General features: G+C 33.3%; 3 protein-coding genes across 3 annotated transcripts; 1 reads left to right on the top strand and 2 right to left on the bottom strand.

Annotated features, from left to right (window-relative positions):
- Positions 1–582: 582 nt before the first annotated feature.
- On the bottom strand, positions 583–3,191 carry LOC139518941 (neuronal acetylcholine receptor subunit alpha-9-like). The gene is made up of 3 exons (XM_071310634.1): positions 2,657–3,191; positions 1,985–2,178; positions 583–1,100 (listed from the first exon to the last, which is right to left on the bottom strand). Exons 1-3 carry the CDS (start codon positions 3,138–3,140, stop codon positions 945–947), a joined length of 834 nt encoding a protein of 277 aa, XP_071166735.1. The 5' UTR covers positions 3,141–3,191; the 3' UTR covers positions 583–944.
- Positions 3,192–5,711: 2,520 nt separating this feature from the next.
- Positions 5,712–17,803, bottom strand: LOC139518940 (neuronal acetylcholine receptor subunit alpha-10-like). The gene is made up of 8 exons (XM_071310632.1): positions 17,629–17,803; positions 16,279–16,368; positions 13,129–13,262; positions 11,613–11,657; positions 9,715–9,824; positions 7,786–8,312; positions 7,114–7,307; positions 5,712–6,229 (listed from the first exon to the last, which is right to left on the bottom strand). The coding sequence occupies exons 1-8, from the start codon at positions 17,690–17,692 to the stop codon at positions 6,074–6,076; spliced, it is 1,320 nt and encodes a 439-aa protein (XP_071166733.1). The 5' UTR covers positions 17,693–17,803; the 3' UTR covers positions 5,712–6,073.
- A 57-nt stretch (positions 17,804–17,860) lies between these two features.
- Positions 17,861–26,574, top strand: LOC139518939 (neuronal acetylcholine receptor subunit alpha-10-like). The gene is made up of 8 exons (XM_071310631.1): positions 17,861–17,997; positions 21,533–21,745; positions 22,414–22,547; positions 23,230–23,274; positions 23,490–23,599; positions 23,916–24,451; positions 25,179–25,369; positions 26,282–26,574. Exons 1-8 carry the CDS (start codon positions 17,949–17,951, stop codon positions 26,474–26,476), a joined length of 1,473 nt encoding a protein of 490 aa, XP_071166732.1. The 5' UTR covers positions 17,861–17,948; the 3' UTR covers positions 26,477–26,574.
- The last annotated feature ends 23 nt before the right edge of the window (positions 26,575–26,597 follow it).

Here is a 26,597-nt window from a genome sequence, read left to right as displayed (position 1 = left end):
TAATTACCGGAAGAACTATTATAGACGAAGCGAAACTTTATCTAATATGACAAGCAAGTCAGACACGATCTACTAAGTGAATAAAGCGAAATCGGCAAATAGTATAGATAAAGAGAAACGTTGAAACAGCATAAATAATCATCAAAACACGATCCTCAAATAATACGCATACATGTATCTGTAATTTTCAATCTCTTCCTCATAGAAGCCTTTTTCCTTTAAAAATGATATTTTTTTTACATTTTTGGATGTCTTGCAAAACTAGAGTAAAGAAAAACTGTAAACCAGAAATAAAGCAAAAAGAGAACTTAAGTCATGCATCTGTAATGTAGGATTTTGGACATTTCAAAAGATTCAAATAGATTCCGACGAGTGAAAAGGTCATACTTTTTAGAGCCTGTAGTTTGTAAATAGAAATGTAGAACATTATCTTGTCCTATTGAATTTCACTGGACAACACAAAGACCATCATGTAGTCGAACTATTGGGCCTTCAGACGAATTTGTTCGGGCTTTATTAGAATACGGGTAATTTTGGCCCATCATCTTTTGTATACAGACTGGTAAAAAAGATACAAGTCGATTAGGGAGAATCATATTTTAATACAATGACTGTCTCATAATAATAAAGTATTTATGAGTTTTGCACATGTATATGATTTGAGGCAGCTCACGGTTTTTTTTTTTAAAGAAAACGTACACAAAAGTTACAAAAGACAATAACGATTATAGTATGAATATAATATAGCACTACATGAATACAAATTAAAGCACTATAGTTTTTACAGACAACAATTTGAAGAGTACAACTTTTGCATAACATTATACATTTACATAATTCGAAAATGAGAAAAACATATATATTTCGAACTGCATTTCATAATTTCCTGTGTTGAATTGTGGAAAGTATGTGATAGACGTGAAAAAGTATTTGATATATTCAAATTAATCACGCGATACCATTCCATCAAAGGTCACTAAACATCCGATTACAAACATCATCAGAAATATGAAAATACCGACTCTGTCAAGCACCGTGGATAAGTACATCCATAGCGTTATGCCTTCTGGTAGAGCTTCTTTCACCATTTTATCTTCGTCCTGAAATAAGAATATTGAACTATGAAACTTAAATTATTCATAGTATGGATTACAGAACAATAAAAATGATAAGATGTACTATCTGTACAACATAAGGGAAATTCATGTTTCAAAACATTTGCAGGTTTTACATTCCTAGAAAATGATAAGAACTATCAGCTTTGTTATTAAACTACATTATATAAAAACATGTAAACGAAATCATTTGAATATGTATTAATTTGTATCACATTGTCAATTAATACAAATAAAACCACTGACTAATTTAGCATTCAATTGGATTCAAATTGTCAAAATAAGCAAAGAAACATAGCAGATGAATTATTCACTTGCAAGGTTAAAACGAATTCAATTGCACGACGTCGCTACCTATTTATATTTATGTTAATGTTTCTATCGCTCCAGGGTTATGTGACTGTCGGAAGTATTCAGTGGTAATCCCAATTATTAATGAATAATCAATTATTAATCACCAAAGTTGATGAAAATGCGTCTAGATAAAATACACATGAAATTCTTATATAATTATCGAGTACATGATTTTTGTCTGTTTATTTCAAACTTTATACTGGAATTTGAATATACATTTTAGTATGTAATATATCAAATATGAGAATTTAAGTCATGTCGATAAACATATAAATTTGACAGCTTCTAACATTTTATATGCATCTTATTTAAAAACCTATCAAGGCTTTCGCCTTTACCATCACCACAGCATTCTGCATAAAAAGAAACATTTAGTAATAATCATTATTTTTACGTCAGTTTTAAATGGAAATAGCTGCGTAAAGCACTCCCATTATACAGACTCAACTGAAACTACAAAGTTTGAAAATAGCTCGAAAGACTAAATCAGAGAGAATGAGAGACAAATGTCTTACCTCCAATTGACCATCTTGAGAACAAGTACGTTGTAAACCTTGAGTTTGGACACCTGACACAAGAGCAAGAGGGTAAAGAATATATCTTTTCGTCCAGTTGGGCATATCCTTATCTTGGAAATGTACGCTTATAACCAGAACTTGCAGAAGACTTGCCACTCCACATAATATTAGAGTGAAACTCAGGAAGACAGCTGAAATACAAATCGTAATATTTGAACCAACAGAGTTCGGTAAGAGATCGCACTCGTAACCACACATGTCACAACATAATTGATCCTGTTTGTTTGTTGTGATTTATTCGAAATATGATAATTTAATTCACAAACCTATAAAAAGAGGTTAGCATGTTCCAGAAAAAAAATCTGTTCTAGAATATAGCTTGTATATTTTCATCATTTCAAAGTAGGATCTTAGTAAACATTAAAAAATGTGAAAAAATGAAAAGCAATTTGCTGATATAAATAAATTATAATTATTGCACATATTTGACACATCGCTTCCTTGTTTTAATAAATTGCTAAACACCTATAAATGTTAAAGATAATTTTGAAGCAGTCGCGAAAACAGAAATACTATACTGGGCTCTACAAAGCTTAACTTTGCCCATTATACACACTTTTTTTAGTCTCGTCATCTAAATGTATATAAAAAAAGTTTACGCATTCTTACATATCCATGGCGTAGAATCTGCAGAAGGTGGTAATTGGTCTGCTACAAGTACTTGGAATACAAATATTGCCAGCATAACTGTCAGTTGTAGCCCAACTTTCTCTCCCGATTCAACCGGAAGTAAAAATCCAAGCGCCGATATGAGAGTGATCAAAAGTGATGGTATTATGATATTAGTGACGTATGACGCTGGCTTTCGTCTGATGTGAACGTAAAAAGTCACGTCAGGATATGGCTCCGGGTAGAAAACTACATGTCTTACGATTGGAACACTTTCAACAACCCATTCCACGTGGTCTTTTATAGACGAAACATCGGCAAACTTTTTACTCGAAAATACATCTAGATCCGATCCTGAAAACAACACCCAGGATCCGAAAGTTAATAGACATATTTGAGTGTCATATGGAAACTTCAGAGCATCAACTTGACACACGGATTCTACTAAAGTGGGAAAATTATAATATACTGTTCCGTCAAACATTACTCTAGGTCTGTAGTCTTTAAAGCCATAAAACTCTTCAGCTACACTGTAAAATAAAATGTAAACTGTTAACACAGAAACATGCTTCGTCTTCTAGCAGTGACATTTAACAAACAAAAACACAACGAGTAAACAAACAAAAACAATAACAAAACAAATCAAACCAAATCAAATAAAAATAGAAAACTAATATTACAAAGTATGTGGATCGTGGACTGTAAGGTTTCACCGCGAAATAGTTTTCATGGAAACTGAAATTTATGATGAAACAATTGCATTTTACATACCATTGGCTTTCACTGTCTTTTTAAAGTCAGATTGATGCATGTAAATTGTTTTAAAAGCACACTTCATTTTTAAAAAGAGTAGAAAGTAATTTAAAGACACACAAAAGAAAATATGAGGTATGTATACGTCAATGAGACAGTATTCTAACGACAAAAGAAACCAATACCTGTATATATATCTAGAGGCAAAAGACAGTAACCAACAATAGACGGATGTTCTTTTACGTCTTTTGATCGTAAAAACAAGAAAAATGACAATCAATGAAATGTGTCATTTGGTTAAGGCCGTACGTTGACTTCCCGTTGTCTGGTTTTGTTTTAAGTCAGGTTGTTAAAGCCCCAGTCGCACTGTCACGTTCTACTACGGTTTAAAATGCTACATTTCAACCAAGTTTTGAATAAAAATGTCCCGTTATTTTGAAAGCTAGGTTTGTGCTACATTCTTACCACGTTTTGCTACGTATAAGAACGTGTAGAACCACGTTTCCACCACGCATTGATACGTTTCGATACGTAGTTGGCACATTTTTTACGTTTGTTGTTAAATTTTCAAAACATACAGGGCAAGTCCCGTTTTGAACAAACATTTTAAGGATCACTACGTTTCAATACGCTTCGTTACGTATATTCCCGTTTCGCTACGCTTTCAGAACGTAGTAAAACGTAACTCTTGAAACGTGAGTGTGACTGTGGCAACTGTCAAGTTTTACTACATTTTAAAATTCTACGTTTCAACTACGTTTTGAACAAACATGTCCCGTTATTTTGAAAACTAGGTTTTACTAGGTTTGTGCTACGTTCTTATCACGTTTTGCTACGTATTAGTACATGTACGTGTAGACCCACGATTTCACCACGCATTGATACGTTTCGATACGTAGTAAGCACGTTTTGTTGCGTTCCGCTAAGCTTTGATACGTATTTACTAGGTTTCTACTTCGTTTGAATTTTTGCACGGTTGTTGTTGAATTTTCAAAACATACGGGGCAGGTCCAGTTTTGAACAAAGGATCACTACGTTTCGATACGCTTTGTTACGTATATTCTCGTTTTGCTTCGCTGGCAAAACGTTGTAAAACGTAGCTCTTGAAACGTGACAGCGTGACTGGGACTGAAATCAAAATAACGCTTTTTGAAATACAAATTATTTTTTTACCTTCGTTATTAGTTTATTACCAATCAGAATTAAAAATATGAAAGCAAGAAACTCATAGGTACTGGAGAAGTTATGTACAAAAATAGACATACAGTAAATAACCAGATATTGGTCAATTTGATAGTTAACGCTGTTCGTCTGTCGTCGACTGTCGCCATTTCACTTTCACAACAATCTTCTCCTCTGATACTCAATGACCAGTTGAAACACAAGTTAGCCACAATTCGTCCTTGTGATATTCGATATAAGAAAATATGTCAAGTTTATGTATTCCAGCCTGCCAACCGTAACTGATGTCAAGACTCAAGATGAACATAGAGCTAAAATGCACGTATTGTCTATTATCTTGGAAGCAGTTTTAATACGGTAAATCAAGTAGGGTAACCTCCTTGTGTAAATCTTTCAAGGCAGAAAAGTTCAGCATGATGTACTGTTTCTCCATTCGGAACAAATCTGAAACCTAATAGGAGCTAAGGGAGTTGCCAGTCAACTCTCTTAAGAATTGTTCTCCTTAATTGACGAATTTTACCCATATTGGGTTTTGTGCTAATTACCGGAAGAACTATTATAGACGAAGCGAAACTTTATCTAATATGACAAGCAAGTCAGACACGATCTACTAAGTGAATAAAGCGAAATCGGCAAATAGTATAGATAAAGAGAAACGTTGAAACAGCATAAATAATCATCAAAACACGATCCTCAAATAATACGCATACATGTATCTGTAATTTTCAATCTCTTCCTCATAGAAGCCTTTTTCCTTTAAAAATGATATTTTTTTTACATTTTTGGATGTCTTGCAAAACTAGAGTAAAGAAAAACTGTAAACCAGAAATAAAGCAAAAAGAGAACTTAAGTCATGCATCTGTAATGTAGGATTTTGGACATTTCAAAAGATTCAAATAGATTCCGACGAGTGAAAAGGTCATACTTTTTAGAGCCTGTAGTTTGTAAATAGAAATGTAGAACATTATCTTGTCCTATTGAATTTCACTGGACAACACAAAGACCATCATGTAGTCGAACTATTGGGCCTTCAGACGAATTTGTTCGGGCTTTATTAGAATACGGGTAATTTTGGCCCATCATCTTTTGTATACAGACTGGTAAAAAAGATACAAGTCGATTAGGGAGAATCATATTTTAATACAATGACTGTCTCATAATAATAAAGTATTTATGAGTTTTGCACATGTATATGATTTGAGGCAGCTCACGGTTTTTTTTTTTAAAGAAAACGTACACAAAAGTTACAAAAGACAATAACGATTATAGTATGAATATAATATAGCACTACATGAATACAAATTAAAGCACTATAGTTTTTACAGACAACAATTTGAAGAGTACAACTTTTGCATAACATTATACATTTACATAATTCGAAAATGAGAAAAACATATATATTTCGAACTGCATTTCATAATTTCCTGTGTTGAATTGTGGAAAGTATGTGATAGACGTGAAAAAGTATTTGATATATTCAAATTAATCACGCGATACCATTCCATCAAAGGTCACTAAACATCCGATTACAAACATCATCAGAAATATGAAAATACCGACTCTGTCAAGCACCGTGGATAAGTACATCCATAGCGTTATGCCTTCTGGTAGAGCTTCTTTCACCATTTTATCTTCGTCCTGAAATAAGAATATTGAACTATGAAACTTAAATTATTCATAGTATGGATTACAGAACAATAAAAATGATAAGATGTACTATCTGTACAACATAAGGGAAATTCATGTTTCAAAACATTTGCAGGTTTTACATTCCTAGAAAATGATAAGAACTATCAGCTTTGTTATTAAACTACATTATATAAAAACATGTAAACGAAATCATTTGAATATGTATTAATTTGTATCACATTGTCAATTAATACAAATAAAACCACTGACTAATTTAGCATTCAATTGGATTCAAATTGTCAAAATAAGCAAAGAAACATAGCAGATGAATTATTCACTTGCAAGGTTAAAACGAATTCAATTGCACGACGTCGCTACCTATTTATATTTATGTTAATGTTTCTATCGCTCCAGGGTTATGTGACTGTCGGAAGTATTCAGTGGTAATCCCAATTATTAATGAATAATCAATTATTAATCACCAAAGTTGATGAAAATGCGTCTAGATAAAATACACATGAAATTCTTATATAATCATCGAGTACATGATTTTTGTCTGTTTATTTCAAACTTTATACTGGAATTTGAATATACATTTTAGTATGTAATATATCAAATATGAGAATTTAAGTCATGTCGATGAACATATAAATTTGACAGCTTCTAACATTTTATATGCATCTTATTTAAAAACCTATCAAGGCTTTCGCCTTTACCATCACCACAGCATTCTGCATAAAAAGAAACATTTAGTAATAATCATTATTTTTACGTCAGTTTTAAATGGAAATAGCTGCGTAAAGCACTCCCATTATACAGACTCAACTGAAACTACAAAGTTTGAAAATAGCTCGAAAGACTAAATCAGAGAGAATGAGAGACAAATGTCTTACCTCCAATTGACCATCTTGAGAACAAGTACGTTGTAAACCTTGAGTTTGGACACCTGACACAAGAGCAAGAGGGTAAAGAATATATCTTTTCGTCCAGTTGGGCATATCCTTATCTTGGAAATGTACGCTTATAACCAGAACTTGCAGAAGACTTGCCACTCCACATAATATTAGAGTGAAACTCAGGAAGACAGCTGAAATACAAATCGTAATATTTGAACCAACAGAGTTCGGTAAGAGATCGCACTCGTAACCACACATGTCACAACATAATTGATCCTGTTTGTTTGTTGTGATTTATTCGAAATATGGTAATTTAATTCACAAACCTATAAAAAGAGGTTAGCATGTTCCAGAAAAAAAATCTGTTCTAGAATATAGCTTGTATATTTTCATCATTTCAAAGTAGGATCTTAGTAAACATTAAAAAATGTGAAAAAATGAAAAGCAATTTGCTGATATAAATAAATTATAATTATTGCACATATTTGACACATCGCTTCCTTGTTTTAATAAATTGCTAAACACCTATAAATGTTAAAGATAATTTTGAAGCAGTCGCGAAAACAGAAATACTATACTGGGCTCTACAAAGCTTAACTTTGCCCATTATACACACTTTTTTTAGTCTCGTCATCTAAATGTATATAAAAAAAGTTTACGCATTCTTACATATCCATGGCGTAGAATCTGCAGAAGGTGGTAATTGGTCTGCTACAAGTACTTGGAATACAAATATTGCCAGCATAACTGTCAGTTGTAGCCCAACTTTCTCTCCCGATTCAACCGGAAGTAAAAATCCAAGCGCCGATATGAGAGTGATCAAAAGTGATGGTATTATGATATTAGTGACGTATGACGCTGGCTTTCGTCTGATGTGAACGTAAAAAGTCACGTCAGGATATGGCTCCGGGTAGAAAACTACATGTCTTACGATTGGAACACTTTCAACAACCCATTCCACGTGGTCTTTTATAGACGAAACATCGGCAAACTTTTTACTCGAAAATACATCTAGATCCGATCCTGAAAACACCCAGGATCCGAAAGTTAATAGACATATTTGAGTGTCATATGGAAACTTCAGAGCATCAACTTGACACACGGATTCTACTAAAGTGGGAAAATTATAATATACTGTTCCGTCAAACATTACTCTAGGTCTGTAGTCTTTAAAGCCATAAAACTCTTCAGCTACACTGTAAAATAAAATGTAAACTGTTAACACAGAAACATGCTTCGTCTTCTAGCAGTGACATTTAACAAACAAAAACACAACGAGTAAACAAACAAAAACAATAACAAAACAAATCAAACCAAATCAAATAAAAATAGAAAACTAATATTACAAAGTATGTGGATCGTGGACTGTAAGGTTTGACCGCGAAATAGTTTTCATGGAAACTGAAATTTATGATGAAACAATTGCATGTTACATACCATTGGCTTTCACTGTCTTTTTAAAGTCAGATTGATGCATGTAAATTGTTTTAAAAGCACACTTCATTTTTAAAAAGAGTAGAAAGTAATTTAAAGACACACAAAAGAAAATATGAGGTATGTATACGTCAATGAGACAGTATTCTAACGACAAAAGAAACCAATACCTGTATATATATCTAGAGGCAAAAGACAGTAACCAACAATAGACGGATGTTCTTTTACGTCTTTTGATCGTAAAAACAAGAAAAATGACAATCAATGAAATGTGTCATTTGGTTAAGGCCGTACGTTGACTTCCCGTTGTCTGGTTTTGTTTTAAGTCAGGTTGTTAAAGCCCCAGTCGCACTGTCACGTTCTACTACGGTTTAAAATGCTACATTTCAACCAAGTTTTGAATAAAAATGTCCCGTTATTTTGAAAGCTAGGTTTGTGCTACATTCTTACCACGTTTTGCTACGTATAAGAACGTGTAGAACCACGTTTCCACCACGCATTGATACCTTTCGATACGTAGTTGGCACATTTTTTACGTTTGTTGTTAAATTTTCAAAACATACAGGGCAAGTCCCGTTTTGAACAAACATTTTAAGGATCACTACGTTTCAATACGCTTCGTTACGTATATTCCCGTTTCGATACGCTTTCAGAACGTAGTAAAACGTAACTCTTGAAACGTGAGTGTGACTGTGGCAACTGTCAAGTTTTACTACATTTTAAAATTCTACGTTTCAACTACGTTTTGAACAAACATGTCCCGTTATTTTGAAAACTAGGTTTTACTAGGTTTGTGCTACGTTCTTATCACGTTTTGCTACGTATTAGTACATGTACGTGTAGACCCACGATTTCACCACGCATTGATACGTTTCGATACGTAGTAAGCACGTTTTGTTGCGTTCCGCTAAGCTTTGATACGTATTTACTAGGTTTCTACTTCGTTTGAATTTTTGCACGGTTGTTGTTGAATTTTCAAAACATACGGGGCAGGTCCAGTTTTGAACAAAGGATCACTACGTTTCGATACGCTTCGTTACGTATATTCCCGTTTTACGCTTTCAAAACATAGTAAAATGAAGCTCTTGAAACGTGACAGTGTGACTGGGACTTGATACATTAACATATACTCCGCATCTAATTGTATATACTTAGTAAACAAACCTTTCGTATAAGGTTAGATCTGGAGTCCATAACAAATCAAAAGGCAAAACAACTTCTGTGATGTTTCCAAAATCCTCAGGATTCCAGTATAATCTACAATCTGTCCATATCTGAAAAATGGCAAGGTCACCGTATCGTTATAAACCTAAATATCTGCATTGTACATGCTTTTGTGTTGTTCCTAGATAATACCTTGAAATCAGTATAATTATGTATTTTCAGAAGTGTAGTTTTATAATCTGTAGTGTGTGTTACTCTATCATGTTTGATAAATATTTGAAATATAAGATCATGATAACCCACATTAAAGTTTTAAAAAAGAGGCATAGCTGTCAGGGTTAATCTTTTGAGATGTTATGTGAACTTAATTTCAGAGTGGTCTTTGTTTTGTTCATCACATGCATTTATATTTTGTAAATACAAGATGAGGCTTAAAGTCATGCAAAATTATAACAAAGACAACGAACTCCTAGGTAAATTAAAACATGAATGTGTCCCTAGTACACGGATGCCCCATCCGCACTATCATTTTCTATGTTCAGTGGACCGTAAAAATGGGATAAAAACTCTAACTTGGCATTAAAATTGGAAAAATCATACCTTAGGGAACATTTGTACTAAGTTTCAACTACCTCGACCAAAAACTTTAACCTGAAGCGGGACAGACGGACAAACGAACGGACGAACGAACGCACTAACCAAAAAACATAATGCCCATAAATGGGGCATGAAAACAAGTAGTCTATAAAACTACTACAATCAAACTTAATCAACTTAAAAGGACGACGAGTGAAAAACAACTGTCATATTCCTGTTTCTGTACGGGTATTTGATAAAGAAAAAGGAGGATGTAACCTGGTTTTACGTAGCTTAACCTTCTCCTTGTATTAAAGAAAAAGGAGGATGTAACCTGGTTTTACGTAGCTTAACCTTCTCCTTGTATTAAAGAAAAAGGTGGATGTAACCTGGTTTTACGTAGCTTAACCTTCTCCTTGTATTAAAGAAAAAGGAGGATGTAACCTGGTTTTACGTAGCTTAACCTTCTCCTTGTATTAAAGAAAAAGGAGGATGTAACCTGGTTTTACGTAGCTTAACCTTCTCCTTGTATTAAAGAAAAAGGAGGATGTAACCTGGTTTTACGTAGCTTAACCTTCTCCTTGTATTAAAGAAAAAGGAGGATGTAACCTGGTTTTACGTAGATTAACCTTCTCCTTGTATTAAAGAAAAAGGTGGATGTAATCTGGTTTTACGTAGCTTAACCTTCTCCTTGTATTAAAGAAAAAGGAGGATGTAACCTGGTTTTACGTAGCTTAACCTTCTCCTTGTATTAAAGAAAAAGGAGGATGTAACCTGGTTTTACGTAGATTAACCTTCTCCTTGTATTAAAGAAAAAGGAGGATGTAACCTGGTTTTACGTAGCTTAACCTTCTCCTTGTATTAAAGAAAAAGGTGGATGTAATCTGGTTTTACGTAGCTTAACCTTCTCCTTGTATTAAAGAAAAAGGAGGATGTAACCTGGTTTTACGTAGCTTAACCTTCTCCTTGTATTAAAGAAAAAGGAGGATGTAACCTGGTTTTACGTAGCTTAACCTTCTCCTTGTATTAAAGAAAAAGGTGGATGTAACCTGGTTTTACGTAGCTTAACCTTCTCCTTGTATTAAAGAAAAAGGTGGATGTAACCTAGTTTTACGTAGCTTAACCTTCTCCTTGTATGGCAGTTATTTATAGTTCCCTTATATTGACTAAACTGTTTAAGCAAGCTAAACCGACATTATATGTTAATGTGGAAATAATTGGTTTACTACAGTCACAGATGTGTAAACATACATTACAGACATACAACACAACAGACATAAACAATCAAACAAACGTACAAATAAGCCTAACATTTGACTTACCAAGCGCATCCACATATTGAATTTCGCAATTTGTTCGGGTTCATCCTGCAAAGTATCATTGAAATAGTATTAGATTTTTACAAATAATTAAAAGGGATCAAATAACATTAAAAATGCAGCCAATGTCTCTTACACAATACATTTGACGAAAACAATCAGCTCACAAGGAATCTATAATATTGTCAAAAATATGACAATTCTTGTCCATTCGTTTTTTATGTGTTTTGTCATTTGAATAGACAACTTTCGAGTTCGATGCATTTCCGTCAAAAACTCTGGTTTTAGTGAACGTCATTTGTGCGTTTAGGGGCGTCGTCACTTCCATTCCAATGTTGAGCGAGTGGTTGGAAAACTATAATTCTATTGTACGAATTATACGACAAATTGAATTCTCAAAATTGACAATCAGCATTGATGTCATTAGGGAATTGTCATTAAGTACCTACAGAACAACCATTATTTCTAGTTTATCCTGCACAATGACGATCACCAAGACGCTTGATGAAAGTAAATAGTGCAGGGATACAGGCGACCCCCTCTATCTGGTAAATGACGTCATAAAGGCGCGTATAATTGACGAGATTTTTCCGGTGACGGATGAACTCGAAAGTAGTCTATTTGCCATGTGATTAGGGACTTTCCGATTTGATTTTCCTCTTAGTTCGGTATTTTTGTGATTTTACTTTTTAAACGAAGAGTTCGTCATGAAAAAGATATGAAGACATACCTGTTTTACCACTGATTAGTCCGTTTGTTGTTGCTACATTTATTTTATGTTTTAATGCACTTGAAAAACAACAGATGTCAATAATGGAAAAGTTTCTATTCGTGTTCGAATAACATGAGTTCGTATTCCTCAATCTTAACTGTTTATGGTTATATTTTGGGAGTTGTTGTTGGTCTTTTTCACGTTTCCCAATGTCTAGTTTGTCCTTTTCTATCTGGTTATCTCCGCCTTTGTCTCAGTACTAACCATGATAATGTTTTACGTATCTATTTTTAAAAATAGTGTCAGCCTTATTACTTGGATGTTAATAGTATAAAGAAAACACGTCCATTTTGTATTTTTAACAATGTATTTTCTTGTAACAGAAATAAAACGGTTATTTCTGCATAGCATACACTAGTTCCCACAGAAAGTAACCAAAAGTTAGCGTGCAATAAATTACGATATTGCTCTAATGCAATAAATCTTCAAAATTCATGACGTCAAATTCTTAGTTTAAACATTTTTTACTTACAAATATTATATTGCTATACAATAGAAGGGTTATTGCATGAATATTGGGGAATATTGTACCTCGTAGAACATATATTGCACTCGCAAGCGCTCGTGCAATATAAAATTCTACTCGGGACAATATTCCAAAATATTCATCCAATAACCATATAGATCTAATATTGCTTTGTTCTGCAAATATTACAACGGTGCATCAGTTAATACTAATTTTGATGAATATAAAGTCGATGATACTGAAACAACTATGAACTTTAAGAGGATGTATAATGTACTTACGAGTAATATGAGTTGTCTTACGGCCATTTTTATTTCTAATTGTACTTGCTCCCGTCCGGTACATTTCGGTAAGAGTGCTTGGTCATAATTGGTTAATATTGTTGCCGTTAAATTTGCTAACAAAGAGGCCTCACCTGGAATAATGGAATTTTATGTTTAAGTCCATATAAACGTATGAAAGCCTTTTTATGTTCTGTATAATATATTTGTTTGTAACTTGTTGACATGATGTTATTAAGAAGTCAGCCAGTAATACTATACAGTACTGTTACAGTAGTTAATTTTCCCGACTGCAGTGAATATTCTGAATTGGTTGAATTATGAAACTGACTGGGAAGGAGTTTTATTACATTGGTTGCAATGAATTACATTGATTTCCCAGTTAAATAAAAACCGATAATTTCACATGTGAAATAAACGTGGTTATTTCACTCTCTGACGTCATACAACAATAGGCGATGTCAAGACGTCGATAACGTCTGATCAAAACAAATTGTCAATGCGTAGGAAAAAGATATAGTTCCTTACATTTTCTACATTAATTTCATAAAAAAAAAGCCATTTGCCAATGTAATAAAAAGAATGACTAATCGCCGTATTTGAATATCAAAAATAAGACAACTTGTGACCGAACGCCGCTATGGATTAAACTCAACTTGTGACCGAACGCCGCTATGGATTAAACTCGTGCTGCGCACTCGTTTAATCCATGCGTCGTTCGGTCACGCGTTGTCTTATTTTTGATATTCAAATACGGCGATTAGTTATACTATAAATAATCACTTCCACTTCTCGGAAAAATGTTAATAATATATTATGATTTCTGAAATTATAATCAAATGTTGACAAGTGAAAGAATGTTACTTTAGAAAAAGAGACAAAACTTAATTCTACAATAAAAAAATTTGGTGAATTTACTGTCTTCTGATTGGTTAAAAGTATTACTTTTATTTTCAATGTTGTCAATTTTTATGGCGACACGCCCACTCTGACGTTGTGTATTCATACGCCAACATGTGTGTACGTTGTTATTGTTAAAATAAATAATATAAAAAGTTCTTTGAGCCTTATTTTTGATCGAAATTTATTTATAATGAATGACAATAAAACCATAAAATTATTTTTTGACTTTGACATTGAATAATCCGCGAAGCAATAAATCCAAAAATAAATAATAGCCATTCAATTATTAAATATAATGATACATTTTACTTAATATATTGGCCTATATAGAATCGATAAATCTTTAATATTTCAATTTTCATTTCTTTTTAAAGTTAATGTCTCTTTTGTCTATCTTCTGTTGTACACCCCCTCCCAAAAAAAAACAAGAGTGCACAAATTGAAATTCTCGCCTTCTTTACTTATCATTGATATTATGTTGATAGTCCTAAGTATAAAGCTTTATTACAACTGTCGCATAAACTTAACATTAACCAAGATAGCTAATTAATTAAACAAAGACCAATGAACCATGAAAATGAGGTCAAGGTCAGATGAACCATGCCAGGCAGACATGTACAGCTAACAAAGCTTCCATACAACAAATATAGTTGACCTATTACTTATAGTTTAAGAAAAATAGACCAAAACACAAAAACTTAACACTGTGCAATGAACCGTGCAATTGAGGTCATGGTCAAATAAAACCAGATCATAATATATTTCCATACACCAAATATAGTTGACCTTTGGCATATAATATTAGATAAAAAGACCAAAACTTAAAAACTTAACTTTGACCACTGAACCATGAAAATGAGGTCAAGGTCAGATGACATCTGCCCGCTAGACATGTACACCTTACAATCATTCCATACAACAAATATCGTAGACCTATTGCATAAAGTAAGAGAAAAACAGACAAAAACACAAAAACTTAACTATAACCACTGAACCATGAAAATGAGGTCAAGGTCAGATGACACCTGCCAGTTGGACATGTACACCTTCCAGTCCTTCCATACACCAAATATATTAGTCCTAATGCTTATAGTATCTGAGATATGGACTTGACCACCAAAACTTAACCTTGTTCACTGATCCATGAAATGAGGTCGAGGTCAAGTGAAAACTGTCTGACGGGCATGAGGACCTTGCAAGGTACGCACATACCAAATATAGTTATTCTATTACTTATAATAAGAGAATTCAACATTACAAAAATTCTGAACTTTTTTTTCAAGTGGTCACTGAACCATGAATATGAGGTCAAGGACATTGGACATGTGACTGACGGAAACTTCGTAACATGAGGCATCTATATACAAAGTATGAAGCATCCAGGTCTCTCACCTTCTAAAATATAAACCTTTTAAGAAGTCAGCTAACGCCGCCGCCGCCGCCGCCGGATCACTATCCCCACGTCCTCAATCTGTTGTATATTGTTGATAATATTTGGATTTATTTTACGTCACATTAAAATGCCATATTTTGATTGGCTAAGACGAGGATGTTAATTTACTGCTCCAATGTACAATGTACATGGCTGAGCGGGTGACAATTTTTTTAGTTACCCTCTCGTCCAGACCAATCAAAAATCGGTAATTTAAAGGACGATAAATTGAATTTACATCAAGTAATTAAAAATACTAGTTCTACGTTTTGGCTCAGATCTTATTATTTGACGTAACGTTGTTATGTAAATATTTCACGTTATAGAAAACACTTTTAAATAAAATTGATCTGTAAAAGACAATAATTATATGACATTCAGTATACTATAATAAATTAAATAACACATAGCTGAGAGGGTGATTGCCACCGATCGAAAAAGCATTGTCAACCTTGGCTTTGCCGCGGTTGACAATGTTTTCTCGGGGTACCAATCTGCTATATATCACCCTCTCAGCTATGTGTTATTTATTAAATGTGATGTTTTATTTCAATTTTTCTGTATTACAAATGTTATCAAACATTAATTTGTGGATTGAGGCAATTCAGTATGTAGACATCTGATGTCGACGTGACCAATGTCAATTGAGGATTTTACCGTAAAATTTAGCAAAGTAATTGTTTATTCAAATAAAAAATTGCGTTATTAATATTTTAAGGTTGTTACGCTTCTTTTTCTTAAACTTTTTTATATGAATAAATAATATATGAGGAAATAGACGCTTTAAACAGTGATTTGTGTCAATCATACAGTACCGTTGATATTTGCTGTGTTTGTAGAAGAGTCGTCACTTTTAGATGCTCTATCATTCTTTTCCTTGTTCAATAACTTCTGATCTGTTAAATCTAAAATTAGATAACATTTTCTTAGTCCACTTCAACAGATCTGTAAAACCTATAATCAATGCGTTCGAGACGTTTTGCTGAATTTATCTTCACCAGAAAGACTCAAAGCCGAATATTTAAAAGCCAAGGATGCATTAGGACCAAACATGTTGAAGAGCTATAAACCAAAAAAGGACATAAGAAAATAACTTAATCCATCTGATGCCAACTTTGCCTGAGGAAGTGTCTGTATAATTTAAAAATCTATAAACGGACAGTTTTAGATAGTTGGTTATAAATCATGGCAGTACCAAAGTACTGTCTACTGGGCTGATGATATCCTCGGGCCTACAGAAAGTAATCCTCAAAAAGTTGATGGTATTCGGTAACTAAAGAAGAAGAAGAAGAAGAATGATAGTCCACCAGCAAATTAAAGGTATCGACATCGCATACACCAACAGCGTATTCTCAAAGACTAACACAGATACATGTACCACCTCTCCCCAGTATCAACTAGGGAATGGAGCACTTTATCGGAAAAAGCCACAACTTCAGCTACACTAGAAGAGTTCAAGGCCAGTATCATTGGCAATCATACCACATCTTCTTTTTTATGTTACCATCCTGTCAGAGGCCTTGTCAGGAGCTTATCACATCATAAACTCTAAATATCTTAGATGAACATAGTTTTAATTTGTAAATAGATATTGCAAATACCAGCTACTGTTAGATTTGATAATGGAAGAGGAAACTTTGTTAAGGTCTTGTGTTTAAACCAGTCGGATCACTTTCAAGTTTCGCTTTTTGCGACAGAAGTCTCAGGCTCAAAACAAAAACTGAAAATAGCCAAAAGCAGAACTGCTTTAGTATACAAAATATAAAAGCAATTTTTGATAAATATGTTGAAAATTTTGAGAATTTGATAGAAATGTTATAATGAGTTTATTAAAACTATAAAATTTGCATACAAATTATTATAACGCTTAATGTCTGTGCATAACAAAACAGACTTTCATAAATATAGGAAGATGTGGTATGAGTGCCAATGAGACAGCTCGCAATCCAAGTCACAATTTATAAAAGTAAACCATTATAGGTCAATGTACGGTTTTCAACACGGAGCCTTGGCCCACACCGAACAGCACTTATAGTAAGTAGGCGACTTCTTCCGTAATTCCAACCGGTGTAGGAGCATTCGGATGAGACAGATAAATTATATATACAATATTAAAAAATAACAGAAGAGGTAAATTGCAAATATGACAAATAATTATTACTTACCGATTTTCAACAAAAATATAAACGCCAATATTGCTATGCTTGCCAAATTCTGTTTGATAAACATAGTTAGTTTGTCACAGTTTAATTTCGCTGCAAACTTCAGAACCTGTTGTAAATTTGCCAGTGAGTCCCGAGTACTTTTAAAATCCAAGACTTAGAAATGATATATGTAGCTTTAACTGATTGACTAATGTTCAAAGGTTGACCAAGAAACCAATTAAACCTGAGGCACATTGACTGTAAAGTGTGTGTTGAACATTACTCTACAAATCTTAAAGGTCACAAAACAAGTTTATATAATTTTTCATTGTGAAGAAGCAATGTTTTCGAGAAAAGTTTTTCTTGCTTTCTATGTTTTGATGTTACAAGGTAAGATTTTTTTGTATACACATTTAATAATTCATATTTTAGTTTATTATAATTTTATACGCCGGCGAAAATTGAAAAAAAACCAATCCAGTCTCTAACGTTGTCAAAGGGGATAGCACTTTTTGCGTTATATCTATCTATACTATTAAACGAGAAGACCTCATTTTTGGTGTCGCTTCTCTTCTTTCCACAATAAATTAATCAACACGACTCTGTGTCCTATATGTACAGTGCATAGTCGCATTTGTCATCCATTCATATGATTATTCAGATTGAGTTATTTTTGGAGAAAAACGAGAAAAAAGGCATCCGGATATTGTCCCGTCATTGGACGAAATTTTAAGTCAGATTATACTTCCGGTTTGCGTTTTTCTGTATACTTTGAACAAACAAATAGTACGAATAAAGTGTATTTTAATTCTGTACAGAGTTTATTAAATGGAGAGGGTCTGTATACTATGTCAATTGACCACCATGGATCGATTACTAAACTAATAATTGAAAGTAAATACACTTTATTTATATAGTAATATACAGATAAGCGCTAAAACTATTCATGTGAACTTTTGATACCTTCTTCTGAAACTCTCCATTCATTAAATATTTTACAAAATTCATTGATTACAAAAATAAAGATGTGGTATGATTGCCATGTTGAGACAACTCTCCACAAGAGACCAAAATGACACAGAAATTAACGACTATAGGTCACCGTACGGCCTTCAACAACGAGCAAAGCCCATAACGCATACTCGGCTTTAAAAGGCCCCGAAATGACGATGTAAAAAAATTCAAACGAGAAAACTAGCGGCCTTATTTATGTACAAAAAGGAACGAAAAACAAATATGTAACACACAAACAAACGACAACCACTGAACTACAGGCTCCTTACTTAAATGTTCATAACATACTAAATGTATGTTCATATTGAAATTGATAGAAAACCAAAAATTGGGAATTTTGGAAATGAAGGAGGAGGTATAAAACTTCTAACAACACTTTACATACTTTTAACTCCGCTCTGAATGCCCGCGATTTCGCGGGTGTGTTCTAGTAATACTAAAATGACGAGGTCCAATTTGTCAGCCGTCATCACGTAAAAACGATGAATCAAAGAATTCAACTTTATATATAACTAATATAGTACAATGCTGTTGATTAAAAATTGCACCACTCCAGATCCTTTTGTTTTCCACATAATTAATATTGCCAATAATTAAGAAGTTCCGGGTCGAATCCGATACCGATACCAATAGTATATTAACCTGTTACCTATTACCTTATCTGTACGTTCCGCATCTGACAGGCGCACCACCAAACGCTGTACTTTGGATTTTGCTATATTCACGGTTTGTCATCACAGGGTTGACACTACTTAATTTGATCATTGTTACATTGTTTCCGATTTTAGTATTTTAATCAATATGACTTTCTAAGACGACAATACGAATAATAAAAATCTGGACTTAACTTGAAATAAGGCGTATAGGTACAGCATGTACAGTTTTCAATTTGTTAGCCGGAATGACGTAAAACAGCAAATCAAAGAACTCAACTTTATTTATAACTCATAAAGGGCAATGCTGTTAATTAAATAATACTCCTTTCCAGGCCTTTTTGTTTTCCAAATAAAATTAATAATACCAATAATTGATAAGTTCTAGGTCGACGGGTTCAAAAAGAAAGATTGTGAAAGCAGAGAAAACTCTTTCTAAGATGACAATACGAATAATAAAAATCTGGACTTAAAATAAGGCGTATAGGTACAGCATGTACAGTTTTCAATTTGTTAGCCGGAATGACGTAAAACAGCAAATCAAAGAATTCAACTTTATTTATAACTCATAAAGGCCAATGCTGTTAATTAAATTATACTCCTTTCCAGGCCCTTTTGTCTTCCAAATAAAATTAATAATACCAATAATTGATAAGTTCTAGGTCGACGGGTTCAAAAAGAAAGATGGTGAAAGCAGAGAAAACTGTGCATCTTTAGACTTATAATCGGCATGACTTTATCAAATGACAATACCAATACTAAAATAAGGCTTACGCATAGTTATATTCTTTAATTCAGTCACAGACCCGCGATATCACGGGTGTGTTCTAGTATATATATAAGAATATTTGAGCCATATATGAGAGACAACTCATAATAAAACTTAACATGAAAAATGACTCAATACAACCATTAACCTTCTCGAATATTAAGACGATTGATTTTTTTTTAGTATGTCTTGCGGCTTATTTGATACTTCATTTTAATTTGTTTTCTGAACAGCTTTATGTGAATTACAGTAAAATGAAAACCAAAACCAAAACCATACTGTCCTACATTCTACACAAGTACATTTGTGACTGACTGCGTTTCCACTGAAATTGAGAATACTTGAATATCTTGGAAAAGTACAACATACACGGTCACAATGTCCATCATTTCCCAAAACAGGAAATGTTATACATGTATTTACAATTTTTCAGCACAACAAGTGCTCGTACAAGTAATTCACCATACGTACTAGCATAGTCTTCATATAAATAGAGAGAGTCAGAGATTATAAAGCTCTTTCCTGATTTTTTTTCTAATTTAGTGGCAAAGAACTAACAATAAAAATAAAATGAAATATAAAATATGTAAATCTATTAACCTTATTATTCTCATTCTAATCCTTAGGTCAATATGTGCATGTAGTTTAACACAACTGGTGACTTTGCGTTTAACTTAGCTTAATTCATCTCGGTACTATAGTTTCTCTGAGTTATGTCACACTCTATGCTTAGGTTAATTTGTTTAGGCGCAGGATTGGAATTCTTTAGGGCTAAATGTATCTTAGAATTGCCCTGAACTCTTTTAAACACTCTTATTATACCCGCTGTTCTTTCGTATCTCTCTGTCTTTGTTGGTGGCATGAAGGAGATCTGAAGTTCTATTGTGATGTTTTGTTTCTCCAGCTGTCTTTTTATTTCTTCTCTTTCCTGGTGTTATCTCGTACGATTAAGTAGGAAGTGTTCTGTGCTTTCTTCTTCACCACACTCGAAGTATGGCGTAAGGGATTGGCCTATCTGATGGCGGTATTTATTTATTTTATTGTAGCCTGTTATAAATTGTCCTGGTTTTCCTTATAACTGGATTTTGATAATTAAGTGGATGGGTCTTACCTACAATATAGGAACTAATTCATGTAGTTGTCTCCCAGTTTCACTTCTAGTCCATCTAATTTGCCATTTAAGTTTTGTTGACATCTTAACTGCACTTTTCACATCTGACATTGTTATGACGTTGTACTGGTCCTGAAGACTTGGGGCCTTCTGTGATGCATCTTTTGCTAATAGGTCCGCTAGTTTGTTCCCGGCTATAAAACTCTGACCTGGGATCCAAGATAGGGTAGTTTGTATGCCGCCTCTCATGGGGAGTCCTAATGCTTTCTTTATTGTCTGGGATAGTGTCGAGGTAGTTGGTTGTATTTTAGTTGAGTGTCAAAAGACCAACAAAAGGGGTGACAAATTTTATTAGGATATAATTTACCTTTCTTGCAGCATTATCAACAGCCGATGAAAATACTTCGACAAATTCTTGCATGACGACTGAAACTTCAACTGATGCCAAAACGTCTACGTATACAACTGATGTCAAAACGTCTACGTATTTGACGTCAACTGCTCCAATGACAACCACTCGAATGAATTCAAATAACAGTGTAAATCTAGAAGACAATGAAACAGAAGATCAAGCTTCGTTTAATTTCCGAGGTAAATTAATCGTATTTTAGTGTGAGGTAAATTTTCTCGGGAACGGGACTGTTAATGTTCATGCATCAATGATTGTCGAATCAGAATCTATGCTGTTAGACTATCAGTCTGGAGGTATTGGCCACATTTCACAAAAAAATTACGCGAAAAATATACTCGAAAGTAGTAAAATGTTTAGTATAACTTACGATCGATATTATTGTAAGATTTTTGTGTAAAAAGAGGCCCTGCGCGATTTTAATAGTGTATTTCGATCGAAAATTTTCGGTTTATAAAAACAGTGTTTTCCTCAAAATTAAATTTTGCAACAACCCAATGTGACGTTCACAATATTTAGCTTTTATGCTTCTGTTTTGCTCATATCATTATAACATGAATCTGTACAATCTCGAACATTTATCCCCAAAAAATAAAGCGAACAGAGCAAACTATTTATTTATGCATACAATTTCTTCAATTTCTCAAATCCTACTCTTGTTTAGCCATCGACAAATATAGGAAGCACAAAATTTTATCATTCAGGCAAAGTTGGACCTCAAGTAGCAAATAATTACGAATCCAAGGTTGCATTTATTTATTATATGTGAGTGTTTTTGATGAAGGTTAACCCCAAAAATGCAATTCGGAAACACAATTTAAAAATTAAATTACTAAATGTCTTTATGTAGGTATGGACGCCGGTTATACAAATTTGTCACTTGATATCGGAGACAACTATGAATCAAGCGTGATTCCATACTGTGAAGGGTCAGATAAGGTCACTGTTACCATAGACATGGTAATACGTCAGCTGATCAATTTGGTAAGTTAATGTTCAATACCATACAATAAGCTATTTTTAAAACGTTCTTAATACTAGTATGTTGAAAGCAAATAAAAAAACAAATACAGGAACCAACAATATCCACTGAGATACAGACTCTTGATAAATGGGACATGCACAAAACGAATGTGGTAGGGTATAATATGAGCGTTCAATCGCCCCCCCCCCCCTTCTTTACCTTAGAAGGTTTTTAGAACTTTTATATTCTGTCGTAGAAGTATTGCATGTTTTCATACATAATTTATTTATAAAAATAATAAACTTACCTCTGGAAATGATGCTAACAAAACAACCAGAAGCAAAGTTAAGAAGGAATATTATTCATAATTTACATTGTTTGGATTGTCGGAAATAGCCAGTACCAAATTTAAATTTGATGACCAGGCAAAATGAATTACCAGTACATGATTATTCAACTCTTGAGAATGATACACTTGCAATAGCCAGGTGTGGTATTCTAATATCAATTACATAATAAAAAAAAGGATATAGCACAAAAAGCAAAGGAACAGCGCTTTTATTGCTTTTCGTCATATCAAAGTCACAGTGCTTCAACACGGAGCAAACAAAAAATTGCCCAGTCTCGCTTACCTGTGTACATTGTAATTTCACGAAAGGCAAAACTATAATAGCTCTACCTTTATTGTTTTCTTTGTTGTAGGACGAACCAGAACAAATATTAGTACTCAGTGCATGGATGCGATGGGTAACTATATAATTGTTTTTCTGAGCAGTAGATAGATAGTGAAAAAAGAAACAGCAAAATAACAAAGAGCAACCATATAAAACAAATAAGCCTGTCTGATGTGTTTCCTTTTTTTAATCATTTATATTATTTCCATTATTGACTTAAATGCAAATTAAACCTCTTCATTTTAATTAATACATGTATTTACTACACAACCTTCATCATTCACACAGGGCTGGTTTGACTGTAATTTGGTTTGGAACGTAACAGACTATAACGGTACAAATAAAATTATTTTACCCATAGAATCTGTGTGGATGCCAGATATCACCCTGTATGAAAGGTACGTATCTTTTTTCTACTTAAACTTGCTTTTTTTTTTTTACAATTATTACTTAAATTTATAAAATGAGAATACTAATAGTATCTTAAGTTGCATTCCAATTATATCAAACGCATTTCGTCATTAATGCCAACAGTGTATAAAAATTATGTTCATGATACTGCCAACTCTGTAGATAAGCCGATTGCAAACGTGAAAAAATTTTCCAACCTCAAAAAAGAAATTAGCTTGTTAAACTAATTGGATATCTAGAAATGTTACTTGTGTTCTCTTACTTATACACTTAGATTGCAATGTAAAATGTTGTATTTTTCAGTGTTGCTGAGGAGTTTTTTGGATTGCTTGATTACAGAGCTATAATTCATAGCGATGGTACTGTGAAATATACGTTTCCCACAAAACTAGAAACATTTTGTCAGTTGGATGTGTCTCGATTTCCTTTTGATTCACAAATATGCACGTTAACATTTGGTTCATGGGTTCATAATGGATTCGAAATCGATGTCACATCACTGGTTGGTAAGGTGGACCTGTCCCAAACTAAAGAAAACGCAGAGTGGACTATCACTAAAGGTGAAATCGTCCGCCATGAAGTTATTTATGGATGTTGCCCAGAACCGTACCCGGATGTGACTGTTTATGTTTATATGAAAAGGAAACCAACCGGTTATGTAATAAACATTATCATCCCGTCAATGCTGGTTACGTCTATTGCCATTTTAGGGTTTATACTTCCGGTTGACTCTGGAGAGAAAATAGGATTACAACTGACTGTTATGTTGACCATTTCCGTTTTTCAGATGTTGGTTGCTGAGAAATTACCACCTTCTGCTGACGTTGAACCTTTGATATGTATGTAGTTCTTTTTTTTTTCTTTTGTGCTGATTTAACGTCCTAGGCTCGGCTTCCTCTGTCAAATGAAAACCTGCCTGCCAAGGCCACACAAAGTGACAAGCTTGCTGACTTTATTGTCAACTGTATATGTGAGCTTTGTGTGTGTAATTTTATTGTATATGACAAGACAATCAAAAGCAGAAAGTACAAAATATTTAAATAAAGTCTCTAAGTGAAATATAACATTACAAACATTCATTCTAAAAGACTGACAAGAGACTATTTTATATATTTTTTTGTTTATACATAATCTTCAACATTCTTTAAGAAAGAATATTTATTTTAACCATTATGTTAATTCGTGATTAAAGTGTGTAAATAGACTCATCATATCTCTATATATATATAATATATAATACTCCTCGTCTAAACATCAACCCAACAATGTTAGATCTGTAAATTTGCTTTCGCAAATTTTTGGTTCTTCCCTCGCCGGGATTCGAACCCATGCTACTGTGATATCGTGACACCAAATCGCCTGCACTGCTGCCGTCCCGCTAGACCACACGACCACCTGGGCTCTTAAATATATATATATAAGGTTTAAAATTATGTAAGATAGACACACGTTTCGTATGCAAACGACTCATCAGTGACGCTCCAATAAAAAAAAATCTAAAAATGCCAAATACAGTTCATGGTTTATACTTTTAACTTTCAAAGCAATGTTTTCCCTTTGTTTCAGCAACGTTCCTGAAATTTACACTTGTATTAAGTGGTGGATCAACTCTAATGCAGGTCTTGGTTTTGAATGTTTATTATAAAGGACACAACAAAATGCCAAAGACGATCAAGTATTATATCTTACAGCCTCTGTCAGTTTTAACGCTGGTTCCAATACCAGGAATGAAAAACCATATCTGTAAATCTAAACCAGTAAGTGTTTTTTAGTTGTTATTTGTTGTTTTCTTTCTTTTTTTCTTTTTTCTTTTTTTTTTATCTCTAACAAGTGTTCAGTATGTATTTATTTAAGGAATGACTGCAATATTTTTTCTGTCTACGAAGAAATTACATAAAAAAAAATTGGTGCACACTGAATAACGCGCGTAGTGGGTTATTTAACAGTGTGCACCACATTTTTTTATGTTATTTCGAATTTAATTCTAAATTCCATTTTAAACCGTAGAAAACCATAAAAAAACGTTAATGACGTCACGATCACATGACTAAATTATGTCTATGGGCTGATAACAAAATAACGTCAGAATCAGAAGACGCGTTACATCCAAAATTAAATTATATAGAATTGAACACTTGTTTGGTGTTTTTTTTTTTACATTATCAGTAGTGGAAGCAATTTAAGTGTCCTTTTTTTGATTTTTGAAATGAATAAAATCAGATATTTGCGGAAGCCCGTATAGTTCCTTGGTATTCGAGATCACTTCATTTGTTTTAAAACATTTAATCTGAAAACACAAAATTACGACAAAAGTTGGACAGAGTGAGTGGAAGCAGTGAGTATCATTTCTACGTGGAATCAATTGCAATATGGAATCTGAAGAAGTTAGCATAATGAAGACAAGATAGTTATAGTAAAATATTTATTACAATTATTTTTTATTTAGTCAAGATGTATAATATTTGTATATCATAGGATATAAACTCCATTGCAGATTGACATAGTTTGTAATTCATTACAAGGAAGATAACTTAAAAGAGTTCTACCGTGATTTTCTTTTCTTGCTTCAGAACATATTCAGTGATCAACGCTAATATAAGCACTGAACAAATCACTTAGTAACGATATTGAAAAATACAATAACATGATTATTCATATTTTTCTTTAAGGATACACAGCTGGTAAAACTATTCCATGGAATGACTGGTCGTAAATCGCCATCAGACGACATAACGATGGAACCAAATGACCCTGACCTATGGATGTACCTGTCTGTCATACTTGACAGATTAGGCTTTGGCTTGTTTGTTCTTGTTTTGATTAGTGGTACAGCCCATATTTTTGTGCGTATGAATACAGAATAATCCTGATCGGAGGGTGAAAAAGACAAATTGTAAATTGTACATACGTATTGCGTGTATCTTAAAATCAAAATTATTATTTTCAAGATTTCAGAAGAAAACGTGTCTTTGAGTTTCATTTCAA

The sequence above is a fragment of the Mytilus edulis genome, chromosome 4 (genome assembly GCF_963676685.1).
Source record: "Mytilus edulis chromosome 4, xbMytEdul2.2, whole genome shotgun sequence".
NCBI lineage: Eukaryota > Metazoa > Mollusca > Bivalvia > Mytilida > Mytilidae > Mytilus > Mytilus edulis.
The sequence above is the reverse complement of the archived record's forward strand: the minus strand, read 5'-3'. Positions and strand labels throughout refer to the sequence as shown.